Source organism: Macadamia integrifolia, chromosome 5 (assembly GCF_013358625.1).
Source record: "Macadamia integrifolia cultivar HAES 741 chromosome 5, SCU_Mint_v3, whole genome shotgun sequence".
NCBI lineage: Eukaryota > Viridiplantae > Streptophyta > Magnoliopsida > Proteales > Proteaceae > Macadamia > Macadamia integrifolia.
In genome coordinates this window covers 4362132-4380509 of record NC_056561.1, presented here as the reverse complement: position 1 = coordinate 4380509, position 18378 = coordinate 4362132, and the positions used below count along the sequence as shown (strand labels likewise).

General features: G+C 36.6%; 3 protein-coding genes across 3 annotated transcripts; 1 reads left to right on the top strand and 2 right to left on the bottom strand.

Moving 5' to 3' along the window:
* Positions 1-4033: 4033 nt before the first annotated feature.
* Positions 4034-6807, bottom strand: LOC122078908 (galactose mutarotase-like). The gene is made up of 5 exons (XM_042645107.1): positions 6584-6807; positions 6427-6476; positions 6095-6221; positions 4896-5000; positions 4034-4824 (listed from the first exon to the last, which is right to left on the bottom strand). Exons 1-5 carry the CDS (start codon positions 6693-6695, stop codon positions 4199-4201), a joined length of 1020 nt encoding a protein of 339 aa, XP_042501041.1. The 5' UTR covers positions 6696-6807; the 3' UTR covers positions 4034-4198.
* Positions 6808-9545: 2738 nt separating this feature from the next.
* LOC122078200 (probable aquaporin SIP2-1) lies at positions 9546-10590 on the bottom strand. Its single transcript, XM_042644085.1, has one exon. It carries the CDS (start codon positions 10370-10372, stop codon positions 9650-9652), a length of 723 nt encoding a protein of 240 aa, XP_042500019.1. The 5' UTR covers positions 10373-10590; the 3' UTR covers positions 9546-9649.
* Positions 10591-17559: 6969 nt separating this feature from the next.
* Positions 17560-18153, top strand: LOC122078142 (monothiol glutaredoxin-S10-like). The gene has a single exon (XM_042644002.1). The coding sequence runs from the start codon at positions 17667-17669 to the stop codon at positions 17973-17975; it is 309 nt and encodes a 102-aa protein (XP_042499936.1). The 5' UTR covers positions 17560-17666; the 3' UTR covers positions 17976-18153.
* The last annotated feature ends 225 nt before the right edge of the window (positions 18154-18378 follow it).

The following is an 18378-nucleotide window of genomic DNA, read 5'->3' as shown; positions in this document are numbered from 1 at the left end:
CTTTATGCTGTAGATGGATTAAAAAAATAAGAACAAAGACTGCTTTCATAATATATTATGCTCAAAGCAACAAGAATCAATAGTAACTGTGAATGGATAAAGTAGTTAGGAAGTTAATTCTCTGTGAGTTCTGAGTTCAGAATACTATACTTAAATGCACTGTTGGCTGCTTCCAAGTAGATGGGTCCTTAACATTTGAAGGTAGGTAGCCAACTTTGTATTCTCATGAGGAAAATAAAGGAAAAAAAAGCAATTTAGGGGAAGAAGAAGAGAAGGGTCTCTTGGCCCTTTTAGATTCCCTTGCTACCATATGACTTAGGGAGGCAATCCAATCTTGGACGAAATTTAGCTGCAACCCGTGGCAGCCAAAGAAATAGAATCTAAAAGGCTATTTTGAAAAATATTATAACCTAAGAGGGTATTTGTGAACCCTAAGGGGAAGTGAATTATTTCATTTCTTTGGCTACTAGTAGGGACTCGGGTTGTAGCCAATTTTTTCCTCCATCTCTCATGTAGTAGGTTGAGCTATGATCATGGTTTTAAGTACCAGTATTGTAAGCCAATACATAACGTTATCATCGAAAATTGATACCGATATGATTCGACAGTATCGGTTAAAAAGTCATCCATCTTCGAATTTATTCCTGATACTACCTGCTCCATATTGTATCAGTATCAATTGAAACTGATACGAACACTGATATTGATACCAATACCTATAACCTTGGCTATAACACCACATTCCGGTATCAAGTATGCCCCTTTGCATACATTATATTCTAAGATGAGCTAGTTTGCATGGATGGCTGAGAGCTGACCCACATCCATTGAGGATCAAGGTTTTAAAACTCAAGATTGGTCTTGATCAATATTGATTTGGATAGGCTAGGATCAGACTGTATCGGACAGATTTAACCCGGTTTTTTTTGATAAATAATTAAATTTTTATTTTGTTTTTCGCCTTCGCATATACCAATGTATTGGGATTGGATCGATCAAGATTAGGGATTGGTCATATAGGTGGCATGGCATAAGCACTAGTGCCATTAGCCAAGAAATAATTATTGAGATGCTGAGAACTATAGAGTTTTAGCTTTACATTGGTTTGTTCAAGTCCTTCTTGTTTTCATATGTTTGAGGAACTCTCTCCACCTAGTGCCTTATGATTTTGAATTTAACCCTCCAATTTAGTATCAAAGCTTAGATTCAATTGTTATCCTTCCTAAATTATCTATCCATGTGTAAAATCAAATATGCCAAATTACACAAGGCAAAATTTTGCAACATTAACATTTACAGAGCTATAACTCTACATCAATATATTCAAATTCTTAATGCTTTCATATACTCGAGGAATTATAACACTCTTGCATGAAAACATGAATACACTGGATGGAGAGAGAGAGAGAGAGAGAGAGAGAGAGAGAGAGAGAGAGAGAGAGAGAGAGAGAGAGAGAGAGAGAGAGAGAGAGAGAGAGAGAGAGAGAGAGAGAGAGAGAGAGAGATTCCACATGACCCTTGGCCAAGCAGCATGAAGCATGACAACCGACCAACAGGTCATATCGAACAATATAGATATTTTTCAGTGGTGCGTATCATGTTTGTTTGATCATCTCTCCAGTACAGAAGATGATCAACTTGACCCACTTCCATTCCTTTGGGTTGGAGTAAAGGGAACCTCAGTATGACAACTCCACACTCACTAATTCTATCCTTTGTTCTCAAGGAGACCCCTCTCTCTCTCTCTCTCTCTCTCTCTCAAGCTTAACTCCATTTCCTCTTTAACAAAAATGCTACAAGGTATGTCTGTTACACTCAATACACCCCTACAGTATTCTAGTGGCCGGCTGAACTCCTGTCTGGTTGGAATAGTAATGAAGGTCATTATTGTTGTTGTTATTTTTTATTGATAACTAAGGCTGTGTTTGGTAGCTAAGAGAAGAAAAAAAAAAAAAAGATTCAACTTGGTATGTCTTCACTTAAGAGAAGATTCAACTTTTAAAATTCAAAATTATTATTGGGAATTGTGAAGTTTTCTTTTGTTATTCATAAAAAATATCTTACAAAAAACACAAGAAAATATGAGAAAATATGAAAACATAATAAGACAAAAAAAATGAATGATTACACAATGATTTCCTATGTGTCTATCTTTCTCATAAAATTCAAAATTTTTTGAATTTTTTTCTTTTCTTTTCTTTTCTTCTCATGATTACCAAACATACATACTTTTTTTATTTTCTCACTATTTCATTTCATTTCATTTCTTCCTTTTTTTTCTTTTTTCTTTTTTCTAGATTCTTTTGTCTTTTCTTTCTCTTGGCTACCAAACATAACCTAAAGTGGTACCTATTGGCTCTTAAATCACCAGCTCACACCTTTAAATGTATTATTAGACTGACGTGATGACCAACTTTTACCAGAAACAAAGACGTGATGACCAACTTACACGATGAAACCCTTTATTTACTGACCCATTCCTCACATAACTCAGATTGTTGGGCCCAAGTCAGTCCATACCCTTGCAACCCCACGTTTTATTATTATTTGGGTCTTCACCAAAATGCCAAGCATCAAACACAAAATGATTTTTTTTTTTAAAAGAAGATCTTCAAGGTGTCAGAGTTGGGACCTCTCCTTCTTTCTTTTGGTCTCTCCAAAAAAGGTAAAAAGGTTGTAAGGGCTGTCTTTCTTTGTATTTTTATGCTTTTTTCTTTCCTTAATACATACAAGTTACCTATTATAGAAAAAGAAAGTTAATAAATAGATCTAGTTAAATGGTTTTTACTGGTTTCAATTTTGATTTTGCTTTTACCTGCGTCAGTTACCAGTTGTAGGCCCAGCTAGGAAAGACCTATATTTTAAGCCCAGTAAAGAAATCTGATGTTGTTGGGCTTGAAACGTGGCTCCTAGGCCCAAATTATGACTTGAAAAATAAAATTGTAACACTGCAAAACACTAGAGAATGAAAAACCAGACTAACCGCTTCAAAACCCATACTTTAAACGATTATACCTCTTATAACCAAAATTGAACCGTTTAATGAACCATGTTTCTTAAAATCAAAACCAAACCAATTTATAGATGGTTTACTAATTCTGGTTTAAATGGTTCGATTCGATTTTCATAAACAGTTTCGGTTTGTAATTCACACTCTTAATCAAGGGTACGGGTTGGAACGATGGGCTGTTAGTCTCAGATCACCATAGTCTTCAGCTTAGTCTGCCATAGATTCTGTAACTCCTCATGGGCATGGGTCAGATCTAATGACCCATTACATTTACAGAGTTATAGGGGTGGCCTTCACAAAAAATGGTCAAGGCTATTGATGACTCCAGGATTGGCCTCAACCTAATTCAGGTTCCATGGCACAGCCTGGAAAGAGCTTAGCCTGAGTCCCTGACCTTAACCCAACCTATCATAAAATTTTGTGCTGCATCTTAAAGAAAGAAGGAGAAAGAAAAAAAAAAAATGCCAAGGCATCAAACAAGCTCACATCTCTCATCATCTCCATCTGAAAACTATGGTATGATGGGAACTTAAAGAGGATAGGACAGGATAAGAAATTATGGGTCCACTCCAATATCCACCTCATGTCCTAGTGCTATCATTAGTGGCTGCAATGATATCTTACCAGATTAAATTACAGTATGTGTGGGCAAGGGCCACAGATATGATCCAAGCAAGTGAGAGCAGTGAAACTAAATAAAGGATTCATGGAATATTACAGATCTATAGAGCCCCTTGCTCCCCGCTCCTTTTTCTTTTTATAGTCAGTGTTCATGTAAGTTCATGATGTTGGCACAGAATTTAATTTGATTCAAATATAATGCTATTTCATTACAGCATTATATGCTATTTTTTGGTGTTTCTTGTACCCAACAGCAAATTGACTCGATTAATTGAATGGCTCCTGCCACTGCGGGGTCTGGGGAGGGTCATAATGTATACAACCTTACCCCCACTTTGCAAGCTATACTAATATGATTGTTACACAAAAGAAGAAAAAAAGGGAGAACAGTGCACACTGCCATTAAATGAAAATTATTTCGCTAAATTATAATATTAATTGATGTCTTAAACCATGATTTAGAAGTTCCAAGGAGGCCTGAACTGAAAATGGGTAACTATGAAGGGGAAGAAAAAGAAGAAAAAGGCAATAATTTGTGCACCTGTTTACCTCTTTGAAGATGACTGTTTACTCCGCCGAGAATTCAAACAACATGGTGTGTTTATACTTCTCAGTTGGTTGAACAACAATAGATGGAAAGTTTGGTTGGTTAATAGCATTAGGGAATCCTTGTGTCTCCAAACACAGCCCTGCGTGCTTTCCATAAACTGCTCCACCTTTACCAACAACACCATTAACATAGTTCCCAGTGTAAAACTGCATCCCAGGGGAATTGGTCCATAAGTTCAAAACCCTTGAGCTTGATGGATCTTTCACTTTAGCAGCATGCTTCAAGCCTGATTTCTCTTCACCACAGTCGAGCACATAATTGTGATCGTAACCCAAGCCAGGAACCTCATGGATCGAGGCAGAAACTTTCTTTTCTGTTGTGAAATCAAAGGGAGTTCCTTTCACAGGCATGATTTCACCCGTGGGGACGGTGTTCTCATCAACAGGGGTAACGTGATTAGCCCAAATCTGAACCACGTGCTCAAGAACATTCCCAGAGTTGTGACCTGCCAAATTCCAGTAGGTGTGCTGAGCTAAGTTAATTGGAGTGGCCTTGTTGTTGGGCACAGCTTCCATTTCAAGCTTCATTGTTGTGCTTGAAATAAGTGTGTAGGTTGCAGTTACGATGACATCCCCCGGGTAACCTGGTTTCATGAACAACTGAGAAATCAGTCTATATAGATGCATAACAGCATGAAGATATTAAGGATATTACCTTCCTCCCCATCATGACCATGATATTTGAAGGTAATTGATGGGGTTTCACCATCTTTACGATCGACTATGTCCCACACTACCTTATCATAACCCTTGTTCCCACCTGAATAGAAAATAAAAGAGGTTAAAAAACAAGCGGGGAAAAATATAACTTGAGAGTATATTTCCTTAAAGTATTGTTCATAACCAAACAATATGAGGAAATTGCAGTTCTGACAGGACTGTGTTAAGCATGGAATTAGGTTCTATCCTAATTCTAGATAGAACCTAATAGAGCAGGAACAGACCTTTTATTCACAATTCACGACAATACAGTTCCTTAAATATCAATTTCTATAATTTCTCCAAGAAACATCGCTGATCTCTTTATATAACAGATAAAATCAAAATTAGAAGGTAAGGTATTAATTTTTTTTTTTAAAACTTGAAACTCATTAGTAAAGAAACAAATTAAAATATGATCATTTCAGAAGTGATACAATGTAAAATCCAGGAAAATGGGAAGGAATTTCAATTATGCTGCTTTGCAGGAGAAGAAAAAAACTCTGGCTGGGTTCAATTTTCACTCTTTTAACCTATCGTAGAAGGCATCTCACATATCACGCATCATTCATTCATAGGAATCACTTTCAAATCCAATTGATTCAGTGATAAAACAAACAAACAACAACAACAACCACTCAGCCTGATCAGTGATAAAACAAACACGAATTCATGATTATGTTCTGTAATTCGATCATTATCAAGAGAACGATTACATCTCTAGAGTTTAGAAAACATGTTCCAATCCATGTTCTTCCTTTTCCCCCTGGAAGAAATTTGTGACAACGCGGGACTACAATGAGCATAAGAATGCATCTTCTTCATTTAGTTTGTAGATCAGAAAAGCCCCACTGGATTCCCAGAATCAAAATACTTTTATCAAGTGGATGATTTAAAAATGATATTTGACCACAGATGAGGCAAGAGGTTTGGTTTTGAAATCCCTATCCAAACGATAGTTAGGGATTTCTTACTTGATCACCATGAGTCCTCATTGTTATGCTTTATTTCCCAGATATTTTCTTCCTCTCTATTCAACCACAGAAGGATAGAAAATTCAGTTCCATCATCCCAATAAAAAAATACATTAGAGTTTTACACTCAATCGTCATGACTGTTCATAAGTTTCAGAATACAGAATCGAAAATTCCATACCGTGGAGACTGTTTGGGGGCCTGTTCAGAGGCAAAGTATATTCCACTCCATTAAGAGTAAATTTCCCATCTTTGATTCTGTTTGCTACCCGACCCACAATGCAGCCAAAATAAGGAGCAATACCTTTCTGATCAACAGAGATCGTGCAACATCAAATCAGTCTAAAATCAAACTAGAAGAAGAATAAGACAATCATGATGTTTAACACCAAAATTAGAATAAATTTACAATCTGGGTTCCCATTTCTTCAAAAAATTAAAATCTACAAACGCTTCGATCATCGAGAACTAAAACTATGAAGATAAAGAGATTAGGGTAGACAGAGAACTCACGAGATATGGCTCAAGGGTGTCGAATCCAAGAACAACATCGTCGAGGTGTCCTTCAAATCCAAATAAAACCCAAACCGATCAAAAAAATAAATCTAATAGCAGAAGATGAACCAGAAATGTTTGTTTGTTTGTTTCTGAGAAGAAACAAGCAGGGTACCTTGTTTGTCGGGAACAAAGAGGTTAGTGATGGTAGCACCATAGTTGCTGATCTTAACTCGCATGGTTCCATTGTTAAGTTCGAAGACCTCTGGTTTGCCTTGCTCGGCCATGGCTCCTTCTCTGATCTCTACTCTAACCAGTCGGCGAAGAGTGTGATATAGGTTGTTGCAGGGCGGTTCGCAGGAATTCGAGACCCGTCCTCAAAAGCAGATGAAGACGACAAGTGGCAGCGACTGAGTGACGTCATAGCTTCCAAATTAAAATACGAAGATCACGGAGCCTGTGACGTGGAAATCCTACCTAGTGGGACAGAAAGATTTTATCTGGGGATGTGATTAAGGTGGACGGTAATCGCGGTCTGCAACGGCTTGATTACTTGGCCAAAAACCATTGCATGGACCTGTTTTAGAATCTCTTCTTCCCCTGGCCCACGCCATGTTCTCTCTCTCTCTCTCTCTATACAATTAGGTTCATCTCCTGTGTTTTCCCACGTTTGGTAGTTCATACTTACCAAAATAGTATGTTGGGTGCTATCCAATTGAACCGCATGATTCATGATGTATAATATATGGCTCTGCGCTGAAATTACCTTCTCGCCCTTGTAAAATAAAAAAAATCATTGCCATTTTATTGCCTTCGTGCATGTTCTGATAGTCTCATTGGTCTTGCACGATGCAGAACTATGCAATCAGGCAGCTATCTCTTGCCCCGTAATATATGACAACTCCTTTGGTTGGTCCCTCCGTTGTCGCATTGGCCACGCGACTAAGTAGTGATATTCATATATTTTTCATTGCAACTCTCAAGTCTCAAGTCCTTATCTATTATTTTATTAATTTTTTTATTGACAATTATCACCCATGGTCAGCTAATTAGGCCATCCTTCCCAAATCCCAATTGAAGAGGTAGGCATAGATGTGGGATTGGGATCTCCTCCAACAACTCTCCCTCCAATCGTCTCCAACCTCTCACATACATATATGGGATTAGGGGTGTCAATCGGTTGGGCCAGGCCGGTCTCGATCGGGCCTAATCGGGCTTGATAGTGTGAAATCCTTGCACCATGAACGCCCATTTACTTAAATGGGCCTGGGTTTGGGGGGCATGGTACAGTTTGTAAACGGGCCGATCGATGTTAGGCTTTAATCGGGCTAGCTTAAACGGGCCTTATACAGGCCTTAAACGGGCTATGGGCTTATTTAATTCTAAACCGGCTCTAAACGGGCCTACTCTAAAATTAGTTTCTAAGCGGATTAAATGGAGGATAACATTCACAATTGACAATTCCGGAACCATATCCTATAGTTAACAAGGGCTTTCTAAGTTTTATCAAGTGATGAGCAGCTTCATAATCAATCTAACAATTTCAGTTGGAAGCACAAGTTTATATAATGACTAGACCTTCATTGATAACTAGAATTTACATGTTTACCATTATTCTGATCAATGAATTCATAACTGAATGTGAGATATAGACAAGAAAATATTAGGGATAGACAGCTCTATACAGCTACCAAGTGCACAAAATTTGCAGACAAAACAAGCAAAAATAACTAATCTAATGAAGTTTGCATGCTTCCTTCTTGCAGTTTGCCAGGTCTTTGCTGCTTGATGTTCTTTTAGTTGCATTCTTAGGTCTCAAATGGTTCCATGGAATACTATAAATCAGTTCTGCCAAATGCACATCTCTGGAGTTAAATTTTTGTTTTCCACAATTATAAATGCACACAATAAAAGCAATTTTATAAAGGGGGGGGGGGGGGGAGTGTTGTATCTCAACTTGGAGGCTCTTCAATTCTATCTTCATCAATCTGGTCATCATTTCCAAATTGGGTCTATAGCCAAAGTCACAACCCCCACAGCCAAGTGCCTATATAGGGTGGAAATTAATTGAAAGGAATCTGATTAGAGAAATACTACACAGACACAAACACATAGAAGAAGATAAACAAAGGTCATCTTCAATCAGAACGCAATGGAATCAAAATTTGAACTCAAATTAGAATGTATTCCGCATAACCCAATTGAAACTAAGTAATAAACATACCTGAACACAAGAGAAACTAAATAGTTCAAAGTTTAATCCTCAGCAATGAAATGGGTTCGAAGTTCTGAAGAAGCAATTGTAAGGAAAGCGGAAAAAATTAATGGGGGAAAATGGGAAGCTATTCCAAGTTCTTGAAGATGAAACAAAAACCATAGCAAAAAAAGAAGGAAAAAAAAAACTAAACATACTTGAAAACAAACTACGGAGGAAGAGGGTAGCGGCGCCTTGAAGGAAGATGGTAGTGGCTAGCAGCAACTCGCAGGGTACCAGCTAGCAAGTGTAGACGAGGGAAGAGGGCACCGGCAACCAGCGGCATGCAACGACTAGATGGAAGAAGGCACCGGCGACTAGCGGCTATCAGTGGCATGTGACGACTAGAGAAGATGGATGAGGGAAGAGGGAAGTGGCTCTAGTGAGTGACTTCCAGGGTTCTTTTACTTCTTTGGGCGTTTAAGGTTTTTTCCCATATAAAATTACTATTTAGTCCTAGCTATTCCATATTCAATTTAAGCATTTCTAAAGGGGGTCGGGTCGGTTGGGCTAATTGAGTCGGTTCTACTTCGCTAGTTAAGTGAGTCGGGCCGGTCGGCCGCCTAACAGGCTACTACTCTACACCGTGAATGCCTACAGGTGAGGGTTGGGTTGGGCTGGATCGGGCCTACCGGTGTGGGCTCAAGATTGACACCCCTACATGGGACTGTGTGCACCCAAGTGTTGGGCTACGTAAATAAAGGTTGGAAGAAATTTGGTTGGAAAGAATCCAAATCCATACATAGATGTGTCAATTGGCTAGTTTGATCTGGTTTATATTGGTTCAATAACAAATCAAAATCAATTCGATTCAATCGAAACCAGACCGAACCAACCGATTGACACCCCTATTTAATCTTCTCTCTATTTGAGATATTTTTTATTTTTTTCGGTAAAGTCTGTTTGAAAGATTTACCTCTCTTTGAGAGAGGATTTACAAAACAGGAAAATGAAATCTACAATGATACAAGGCAGCTTGACAACCATTCAATCTGATTTGTTCCTCTTGCTTATCATCTTCTCCTCCTTGAGCTTCTGGGGTTGAACAAGCAACCCGAACGTCAATATCCCTAACAGAGTTGCTTGAATTGGTGCTAGCCAGTATACAATTATATGTTCCTTGGTTATATGATCTCCTCTAGCATAAGCCCATCCCATAGCAGAGGCAGGGTTCATGCTTCCACCAGTCAAATCAGAACCCAGTGTTTGAAGTGTTAGTCTGGAAACACTCAAGATCCATGTTTTAATGAAAAAGCTTCTTCGGTTTGTTCGAGCAAGTCCAAGTGCGATGATAACAATTGCAAAAGTTAGGAGTCCTTCTATCAAAGCTCCTTTATAGATGTCAACGTTCAGGGGGGGACCATGACCTGTTTGAGGAAATGCCTCAATGAAATACTTAACCCCAGCAATATATCCAAGTACCTGAGCAGGAATCCTTGCACCAACAGTGAATAGAAAGCCACTGAAATTCCCTGCAGAAGCAGCACCCGACAATACGGCGACAGGATTGTAAGACCCACCATTGGTTTTCTTACTCAACCAAGCAAAGAGTAACATACTCAAGATTGAAAGAGAAGCCTTGAGGATTTCTCCTTTGATTTCAAAACCAAACCCAAGAATCTTGTAAACGAAGAGCTTGATGAGAGCTCCTGACCATACACACATGAAGGAAAGGACTAAATCCGACAAGATCAGCTGCATAAAAGCCATTAATGATGTGATTTGGGAATCATCTCTCCTCAAAGGGCTAGTTTCTTCTTTACTTTACTGGCTCTATCTTGTTAAATAGATGGAGAAGAAGAGATCGGCGGGGAGGAATCTAACATCTTCGTCTTGTTAATGGAGATTCTTTAGCAAAAGTGGGAAGATAACGAGCTAGTTGAACGGCTAGAAAAGAAAGGAAAAGGAAAAAGAATCTAGAAAAGAAAAAAAATGGTGAGAAAATAGAAAAAATATGCATGCTTGGTTTCCATTAGAAGAGAATAAAAGAAAAGATTTTATATTTTTTAATGTTCTCTTGTGTTTTTCGCAAGATTTTTTTTTAAAGTAATAAAAAAAACTTCTCAGGAATTTTAAAATAAAAGAACTAAATCTACTCTTAAATGAAGACATACCAAGCACAAAGAGAAATTTTAAACCAAAGAAATCTTTTCTTTTCTTTTCTTCTCTTGGCTACCAAACATAGCCTTAGCTCCTTGTTTTCATACGTCAATGTGGTTCATGTCCAATTCAATTGCATGGTTCATGTAGTATTAGATATTTTTTTCTCTGATCATCACAAATGGTCAGCTAATTAGGTCATCCTTCCCAATCGCAAGAGCAAGGTTATATAGAATTGGCCAATTCAGTTTGCTTTCGACCGAGTTGAATTGGTTTTATTTGAATTTGGTCAAGTCGAATAGTCAAAAAGGTAAGACAATTCTCGGTTTTGCTTTGGTTCAATCCAATTTTTTTCAATTTTTGTTGATGGGTGTGTTTTGGTTAGGTATCTATTTTGGTCCATTTTTATTTTTTTGGTTTTTTATCGGTTTGATTTTGGGTTTCATTTTCAATGTTGGTCAGAATGATCAAGCCCCCGTGGGACGGTTCAACTTGACATCTCATTGACGGTACCTTTCATAGATATAAAAACAGTAATAGGAAACTTTCATTTTATATATCTCAATTAATGTTGTTTTTGGTAGCCAAGAGAAATAAAGAAAATAAAATAAAATTATACTTTTTTCTTAGTTTAAGAAATTCTCTTTGTACTTGGCATGTCTTGAACGAAAAGAAGAATTTTTTTTTTTAATTTAAAATTTTATCTTGGGAATAGTGAAGTTTTCTTTTATTGCTAAAAATACAAAAAAAAATTCTTTTTTTTTTCTTCTAATGGTAGCCAAACATAAATATCTTTTTTATTTTCTTACCATTTCATTTCTATTATTTTTCTTTTTTTCTCTTTTCAAGATTCTTTTTTCTTTTCATTTCTTTTATTTTTTTTCTCTTAGTTAACAAACACAGCCTAAGGATTCAATACAATCAAATCAATGCAATTAGCATTACCAATCATAGAATTTACAATATGTTTTATTATCTTGTCGAGCAAGTATTTGAGATTTTAAAATATAACCGTAAGCGTACGGATCAGTGTAGCTATGGGTCGAACACAGGGAGAGCAACCACTTTATTTTTTTTGCTTATTTTAATAATGCGAAAGTGAACCGATTAATGGTTGTGATATAATTCTAATTACCGTCCTAAACATATGTATCTAAAATAACGTCATAACCATTCGTCATCTAAGAATTTAAAATTAAATAAATAAATAGTTGAAAATAAACACCCCACGCAATTAACAAGCAATGAAGGAAAAAAATGTTAAAATAAAAATAAAGTAAAAGAAAGGGGATAAAGCTAGAGAGAGGCTCACAAGTAGGTTTCTCTACTTAGCCCTAGGGATGCATCATAATATGAGCTTCCTTACTTGACCAGAGAGTCACTCTTACAAGGGTTACTCTACTTGGTTTTAGGAAAAGGGAGACAATTAAAATAAAAAAATAAAATGATGGTTCTAGTGCTAGGAGGGGCAAAGCCAACACATACACTAGCCATGAACCTTGGGGGAAAGTGATAGCAATAATGTAACGACTAGAATTAAAATCCCAAATTAATAAAGAAAGGGTAGTTAGAAGAGAGAATGAGAGGGGAGAGAGAAGACTATTGAAGGAGCCTACTTACTTGAACTAAAAACTTGATCGATTTTAGATACTACCAGTACTAAAAACCAAATCTGGAATAAACTAAATCTGAAACTTCTAGTACTAGAGAAAACAAATTTGAAGAAAAAAAAAATTAACTTGAAAGACATGCTTCATAGCTTATTCTTGTCACCTAGACTTAAGCCTAGAACTAGAACTTGAAAATTACAACTTCAATTGTTTAAACAATAAAAATAAAAGACTGAATAAAAAACAAAAATACTTGCATTAATTGAATAAAAAGAACTTACAAAAGTGTTTAAGGCATAAACCTAGAACTAAAGCTAAAAAAAGAAAAAACTAGATAAAGAGATAGAGCAACTAAGAAAAAAAAACCCTAGAAGAAAAATGAAGTGCCTCCTCTCCTTGTGTTAATTCTATTATATAGAGAATGGGAGAGGGAAGCTAGAGATTTTAACTTCTAAAAAAAAGATTTTAGATTTTTTTTTTATCTTGTTGATGAGGTGGAGGAGAGAGAAGAGAGAAAGCATGTGCCATACAAGGTTTGAACTTGAGACCTCCTAATAAGGAAAGGATTTTGCACACCACAACTCACCAACTACACTAGATAGTTGTTGTTATAAAAAAATGAATCTTCAATCACTTAAGGTTGTGGTCCATTGATCCTTGTTGGGATTTGAAATATTCCTTATACCCTTGAGACAACTGCAGATGGGCTAGTTCTGTATCTCGGTTCAGTTCTGATCCATTATTCTTTTTCTGACCAGAAAAGAATAATCAATTGTACGGTTGACCAAACAAATGTGTACTTGTAATTGAACATGTCCATCTTGCTCAGAATTTCATCATCTTTGCAATCATAAAAAGAAATAGGACATCTTTATGTGTAAAATTAGAGATATAGCGTCCGATAGTCCTTAAGACCTTGAAAATATAAAACCTGCAAAAAGAGAGTAAAACCCAAGGTAGCTCCATTTTAAATATGTAAAATGTATGTTTTACTGCACTAGATTTCACACATAAATGTGCTCATCAGCAAGTAAGAAAAAACACAGTGATTTGGGGATTTCTAGGTTAGGGTTTCTGGGTAAGAGTTTCTGTGTGTATATGGGTGCTCTTGAGAGATATCCATTGTAGTATTTCTTCCATCATATGGTGGTTCGATTCGACCTGACTTGGAGGAGTATTTATATGTTTTACTATCTTGTTGAGCAAGTAAGACAAAATAAAGTGATTTAAGGATTTTCAAGTTTGAGTTTCTAGGTGGGAATTTTTGCATTATATTTGAGTATATATTCTTGAGAGATCTCCATTATAATTTTTCTTCCATCATATAATAAAGAGATATTTATATTACATCACCCCCCTGTATTTTCGTTTTTTTCTGTGTAAACCCAAAAACTAACACCGTTTCACTGGTTTGAAGTGTTTTCTGATAACTTGAACCCAAATTTTCTAAATCCCCACAATACCCTTCTTTCTTCAACCTTTTTCCCCAATTTTTTCTTCCTTCTCGGGGTGATGGTGATGCCCTAAATCTCCCTTGCATTTGGGAAGCTGTGGGAGTTAATTGTTTTGAATCCTGTCACGATGGTGATGCCCTAATTCTCCCCTCTTCTTGTTTTGAAGCTAAATTATACCTGTCACACTCATCGGAAACCCACTCACTCAAGTTTTTTGTCGCCGGAGGAGGAAGACGGTATAAATGAACCGCATAAGGTTGATCGCCTCGGTTGGATGAAGAATTCAAAATTACAAAGAGAGAAAAAGACAGGTAGAAAAAAATGGAGATTGATGACCGATCCTTGTATAGATTTAAAACTTCTTTTCTTTTTTTCTGTTTTTTTTCTCTGTTTTCAAAATTGTTGAACCCTTTTTCATTCGTCTCCGAAGGAGTAGACGAATTGGTCATGGTGATGCCACTGTTACTGTATTTTTCAGTCATCTGAGAAGAAAAACATGAAATCTGAGAGAGAATATCTAAATCAGTCCCATGGATTTGCAATTTCCCCCACTTTCCCCTTACTATCTTGGCTGAATCATTCCTGGTTTTGTTTAATTAATTTCTTGTTTTGGCTTCTAACGATCAAGGTGATGGATGTGTCCAATTCCAAGAAGAAGTGTGGAAGAGATTCCCTTCCATCGAAGGCTTCATCTACTGTAACAGACTGTCGTAGCTAGTTGCAATCCGGTGTGCTTGGCTCGGTTTTGAATCTTGTCACGATGGTGATGCCCTCAATTTTGTTTAGCTTCAAAGGTGCTAAAAGCGTATAATAGATAGGAAGGGTAATTAAGTCTTTTAATTTCGAAACTAACACCAGTGAAATCGTGTTAATTTTTTAGGTTTAAATGTAAAAACGAAACTATAAGAAAATGATATAATTGAGGCAAAGGCGAGGTGTGGTAGATGTAAATATCCCAATAATAATTTATTTTCAACTTCACTCATAGATATAGCACATTATATGATGTGTCAATCACATAAAACCTCTTTATCATCTTGTTTTAATTTATTTATTTGTTTCGTATTTATTGATGTTTATTCTAACAAGTGAAGTGAAGATGCTATACATTGCAGTTGCAAGCTAATCACTAATGGTGATGAGCCCACCGAAAAAGCCAATCATCAGCAATGCATGCCCATTAGTGGGGAGGTGGGGGTTCTACTGTCAACACAGTTAGAAATAAACTAATGAAGGGAAAATAAATCAATTAAAATAAAGTTGTATAATATTGAATGTATAATCTGTCTAAAATTCTTACTAAAATAATAATTGATTTGAAAAGTTAATTACACTAGGAGTGGAGGGATTGAGAATAATATGACAAGTGGACCATAGAATATTTATTTATAAAAGGTAGACTAATATGGAGGTAGGCATTTCCAGTATCTTCATACCCCATAAAAAAATTCGACTAAAAATATTAACTTATAAAAAAATAGATTTTTTATTTTTTTATATCACATCCTAAGGAACTGTACAAGGGAACTTTACTCATACACACTAGAGTGGAGGGGGGATGCATGTGACAGGAGTCGATCCTTAGACCTTCCACACTCCGAGTGTCTGCTTTACAAGCAAAGGCTGCAATTAGTGCGTAATGCCACAATATCTCTATAACCCTAGAAAATAGTTTTAGCTTTTTATAACAAGAGAGACATATAAATGTGTTGCTACCGTTGTTGTGGCTGCGGCTGCGGCTGATGATGATGATGAGGAGGAATAATAATACATCAATTGTAGTAGTCATTTGCTTAGCATCTCCCCTTTCCTATTACTTTCACTTTGTGATGCCTGCACGATTCGTCCTATTCTCTTCTTTCATTTTGTTTCTTATTTGAAAGTCATTCTAAAGTTGATATTTGTTTTTTTTTTTTCACTCACTCTTACATTTAAATGTCACTCTTCCTTATCCACCTTCCTATCCTTCTCATTCCACACTTTTGTCTTACATATGATAAGCAAGAGAAAGTTTTCCAATGCCAAGGGGTAATCATGGTGATATAACATTATGATTAGACTCTTACAATAGTGAATTTCATCATTAATTATTTCTTACGCTTATTTAAGAAGCTCCAAAATTCCTTTCCACAGTCCAATCCAAGGCCAAATCTCATGTACTAAAGATGGTGGAGGGAAACTCCATCCACTGAATATTATGGAAAAAGAATCAAATTGAGAACCATAATCCTCCTCCAACTGTCATGCTTAGTCCTTCATGGGACTACGGGTGTCAATTTAGAATTGGAACACAAAAATTGAAATCATCAATCAAAATCAAATTGGATTGAACAAAGAACCTGGTTTGATTTTGATTTTGAAAAGTGAAATGTCATTCGGTTTGATTTGGTTTTGATTTAAACTAAAATTTGTTGTTTGAACCGAACCAACAAGTAAAATGTTATCCATATAAATGGAACCCAAAACCATACTAAAGCCTAAAATTAGTTCAGCTAAAAAGATTTTGAGGTTATGAAAATTATTTGGCTTTGATTCCATTTTGATCTCTACATATCATATCTTAAATCGACCTGAAAACAAACATGATAAAAATAAAAATAAAAAATAAAATAAAATAAAATAGAACCAAATCTTTTTGGCTTTTATCCTTTCTGACTGGTTAGTTATTCGAACCGGCCGACATTGGCCGACCTTATTGACCTTTGTTTGTGGGTGAGTAGCCCACGTGTGAATTAATAGGATTCTTACGAATCCTGAGGTTCTTATCAGTAGAGAACAAAGGTTAGCTTTGGAGATGAACCTATCTTGCTTAGGAATATTCCATTGCTAAGGCCTAATTAAGAAACATAAACACATTACTAATAACTAATTAATGAAACAATAATACTCTCTAGGCAGTATAGGAGGAACTAACCGACCTTCCTAGAAATGGGAATTTTAACTAGAATTTTCCTGACTTGATTGATGAGAATATGCGATGAGCATCATGATCAACTACCTAAAACATATTTTGGTTCATTAAGAAATAGGTATAATGTGCTGGTTCAGTTTTGAAAATGGTCAGACCAAAACTAATCTAAATTAAACCATCACCCTTTTGTACACTTCTCCTTGATGAGGACCTTGATCCTCTTCTTTACAGTTACACCCCACTTGATCTAATCAGAATTGATTTGATCAAACCATACCCTAATATATATAAACCAACTTAATCCATCAGGGTTACACAATTTTGGACGAAACATTAAACCAACAGGTCCGGTTCATTTGTTGACCTTGTGTGTTCTAGTTATTGACTTCCTTTTTATCATATTCTTTTCGGTGAATATCACAGGAATATTTTAGATATGAAAGAGAAAAAGTTGATCCCGACCCTTATACTGGATAACCCAATTAATTCCACTTTCTCCACATCAGCACAGACTAAGGACCCAAAGAGAGGGGTCACAGTGTCACAATCACCAAATGATAAGGGCCTAAGGGGTGCTATAAGGGCATCTAACCGTGACCTTCCCACCCTTTATACCTTTATAGGAATTTAGCCTTTTTAACTTTTCTGATTAAACAATCCAATCCACCACCCTTCACCGGATTGTATAAATAAGGCCTCTTGACAGCTCTTTACTCTCAAGCTCAGACTCAAAGCCTCAGTGTATCTTCTTCCCAACAAAACCCTAAGTAATCACTTAATTACTCATATTGCTTTGCCTCTTTAGAGCCCAAGTGTTGAGTGTCTTCTTCACAACAAAACCCTTGTCACTCATAGTGCTCTCTGTGTCTTTAGATCCCAATATTTTCTTCACTCCCATTAGCCTCTGCAACTGCATTTTCCAGAAAAGGATGGATAGAGTGGCCAAACTGGCACCAGAGAAGGCAGTGGTGATCTTCAGCAAGAACTCTTGCAGCATGTGTCATGCCACCAAGAGATTGTTTTATGAACTTGGGGTGAGCCCAGCAATTCATGAGCTTGATGTGGAGTCCAAGGGGAGAGAGATGGAGTGGGCACTCATGAGGCTTGGGTGTAGCCCTTCTGTACCTGCTGTGTTCATAGGAGGTAAACTAGTAGGTTCAACCAAAGAGGTCATGACCCTCCATCTCAATGGCTCATTGGTACCAATGCTCAAAGATGCTGGTGCTATCTGGCTTTAGTAACACTACACCTCTCAGTACAACTCAGTTCTTATAAAGAATCAATTCATGAGCTCTTTTTATCAACAGCTCATCTCCAGTCTTTTTGGTTTTTTGGCCTGGGTAACTGTACTCTTATGAGAGAGAAAAAAATACACCATATGGAAATAAACTGATACAGCTTATGATGAATTATATCTTTTGCTTAATATAGTTGCAGTTTTCCTTTCTTGTATCATTAGTTTCCCATGCCTGTTTTTTTTACTTCTTCTCTTCTTCTTCTATTACTTAGAGAGGGATCAATACACGGGTAAAATATATTGACATCAATCTTATATGTCAAGCCAGCAAGGAGAGAGAGATCACTTTGATGGTGGCGATTTATCATATGGTTATTGATCGAAAAAATTGATTGTTGTCCGGG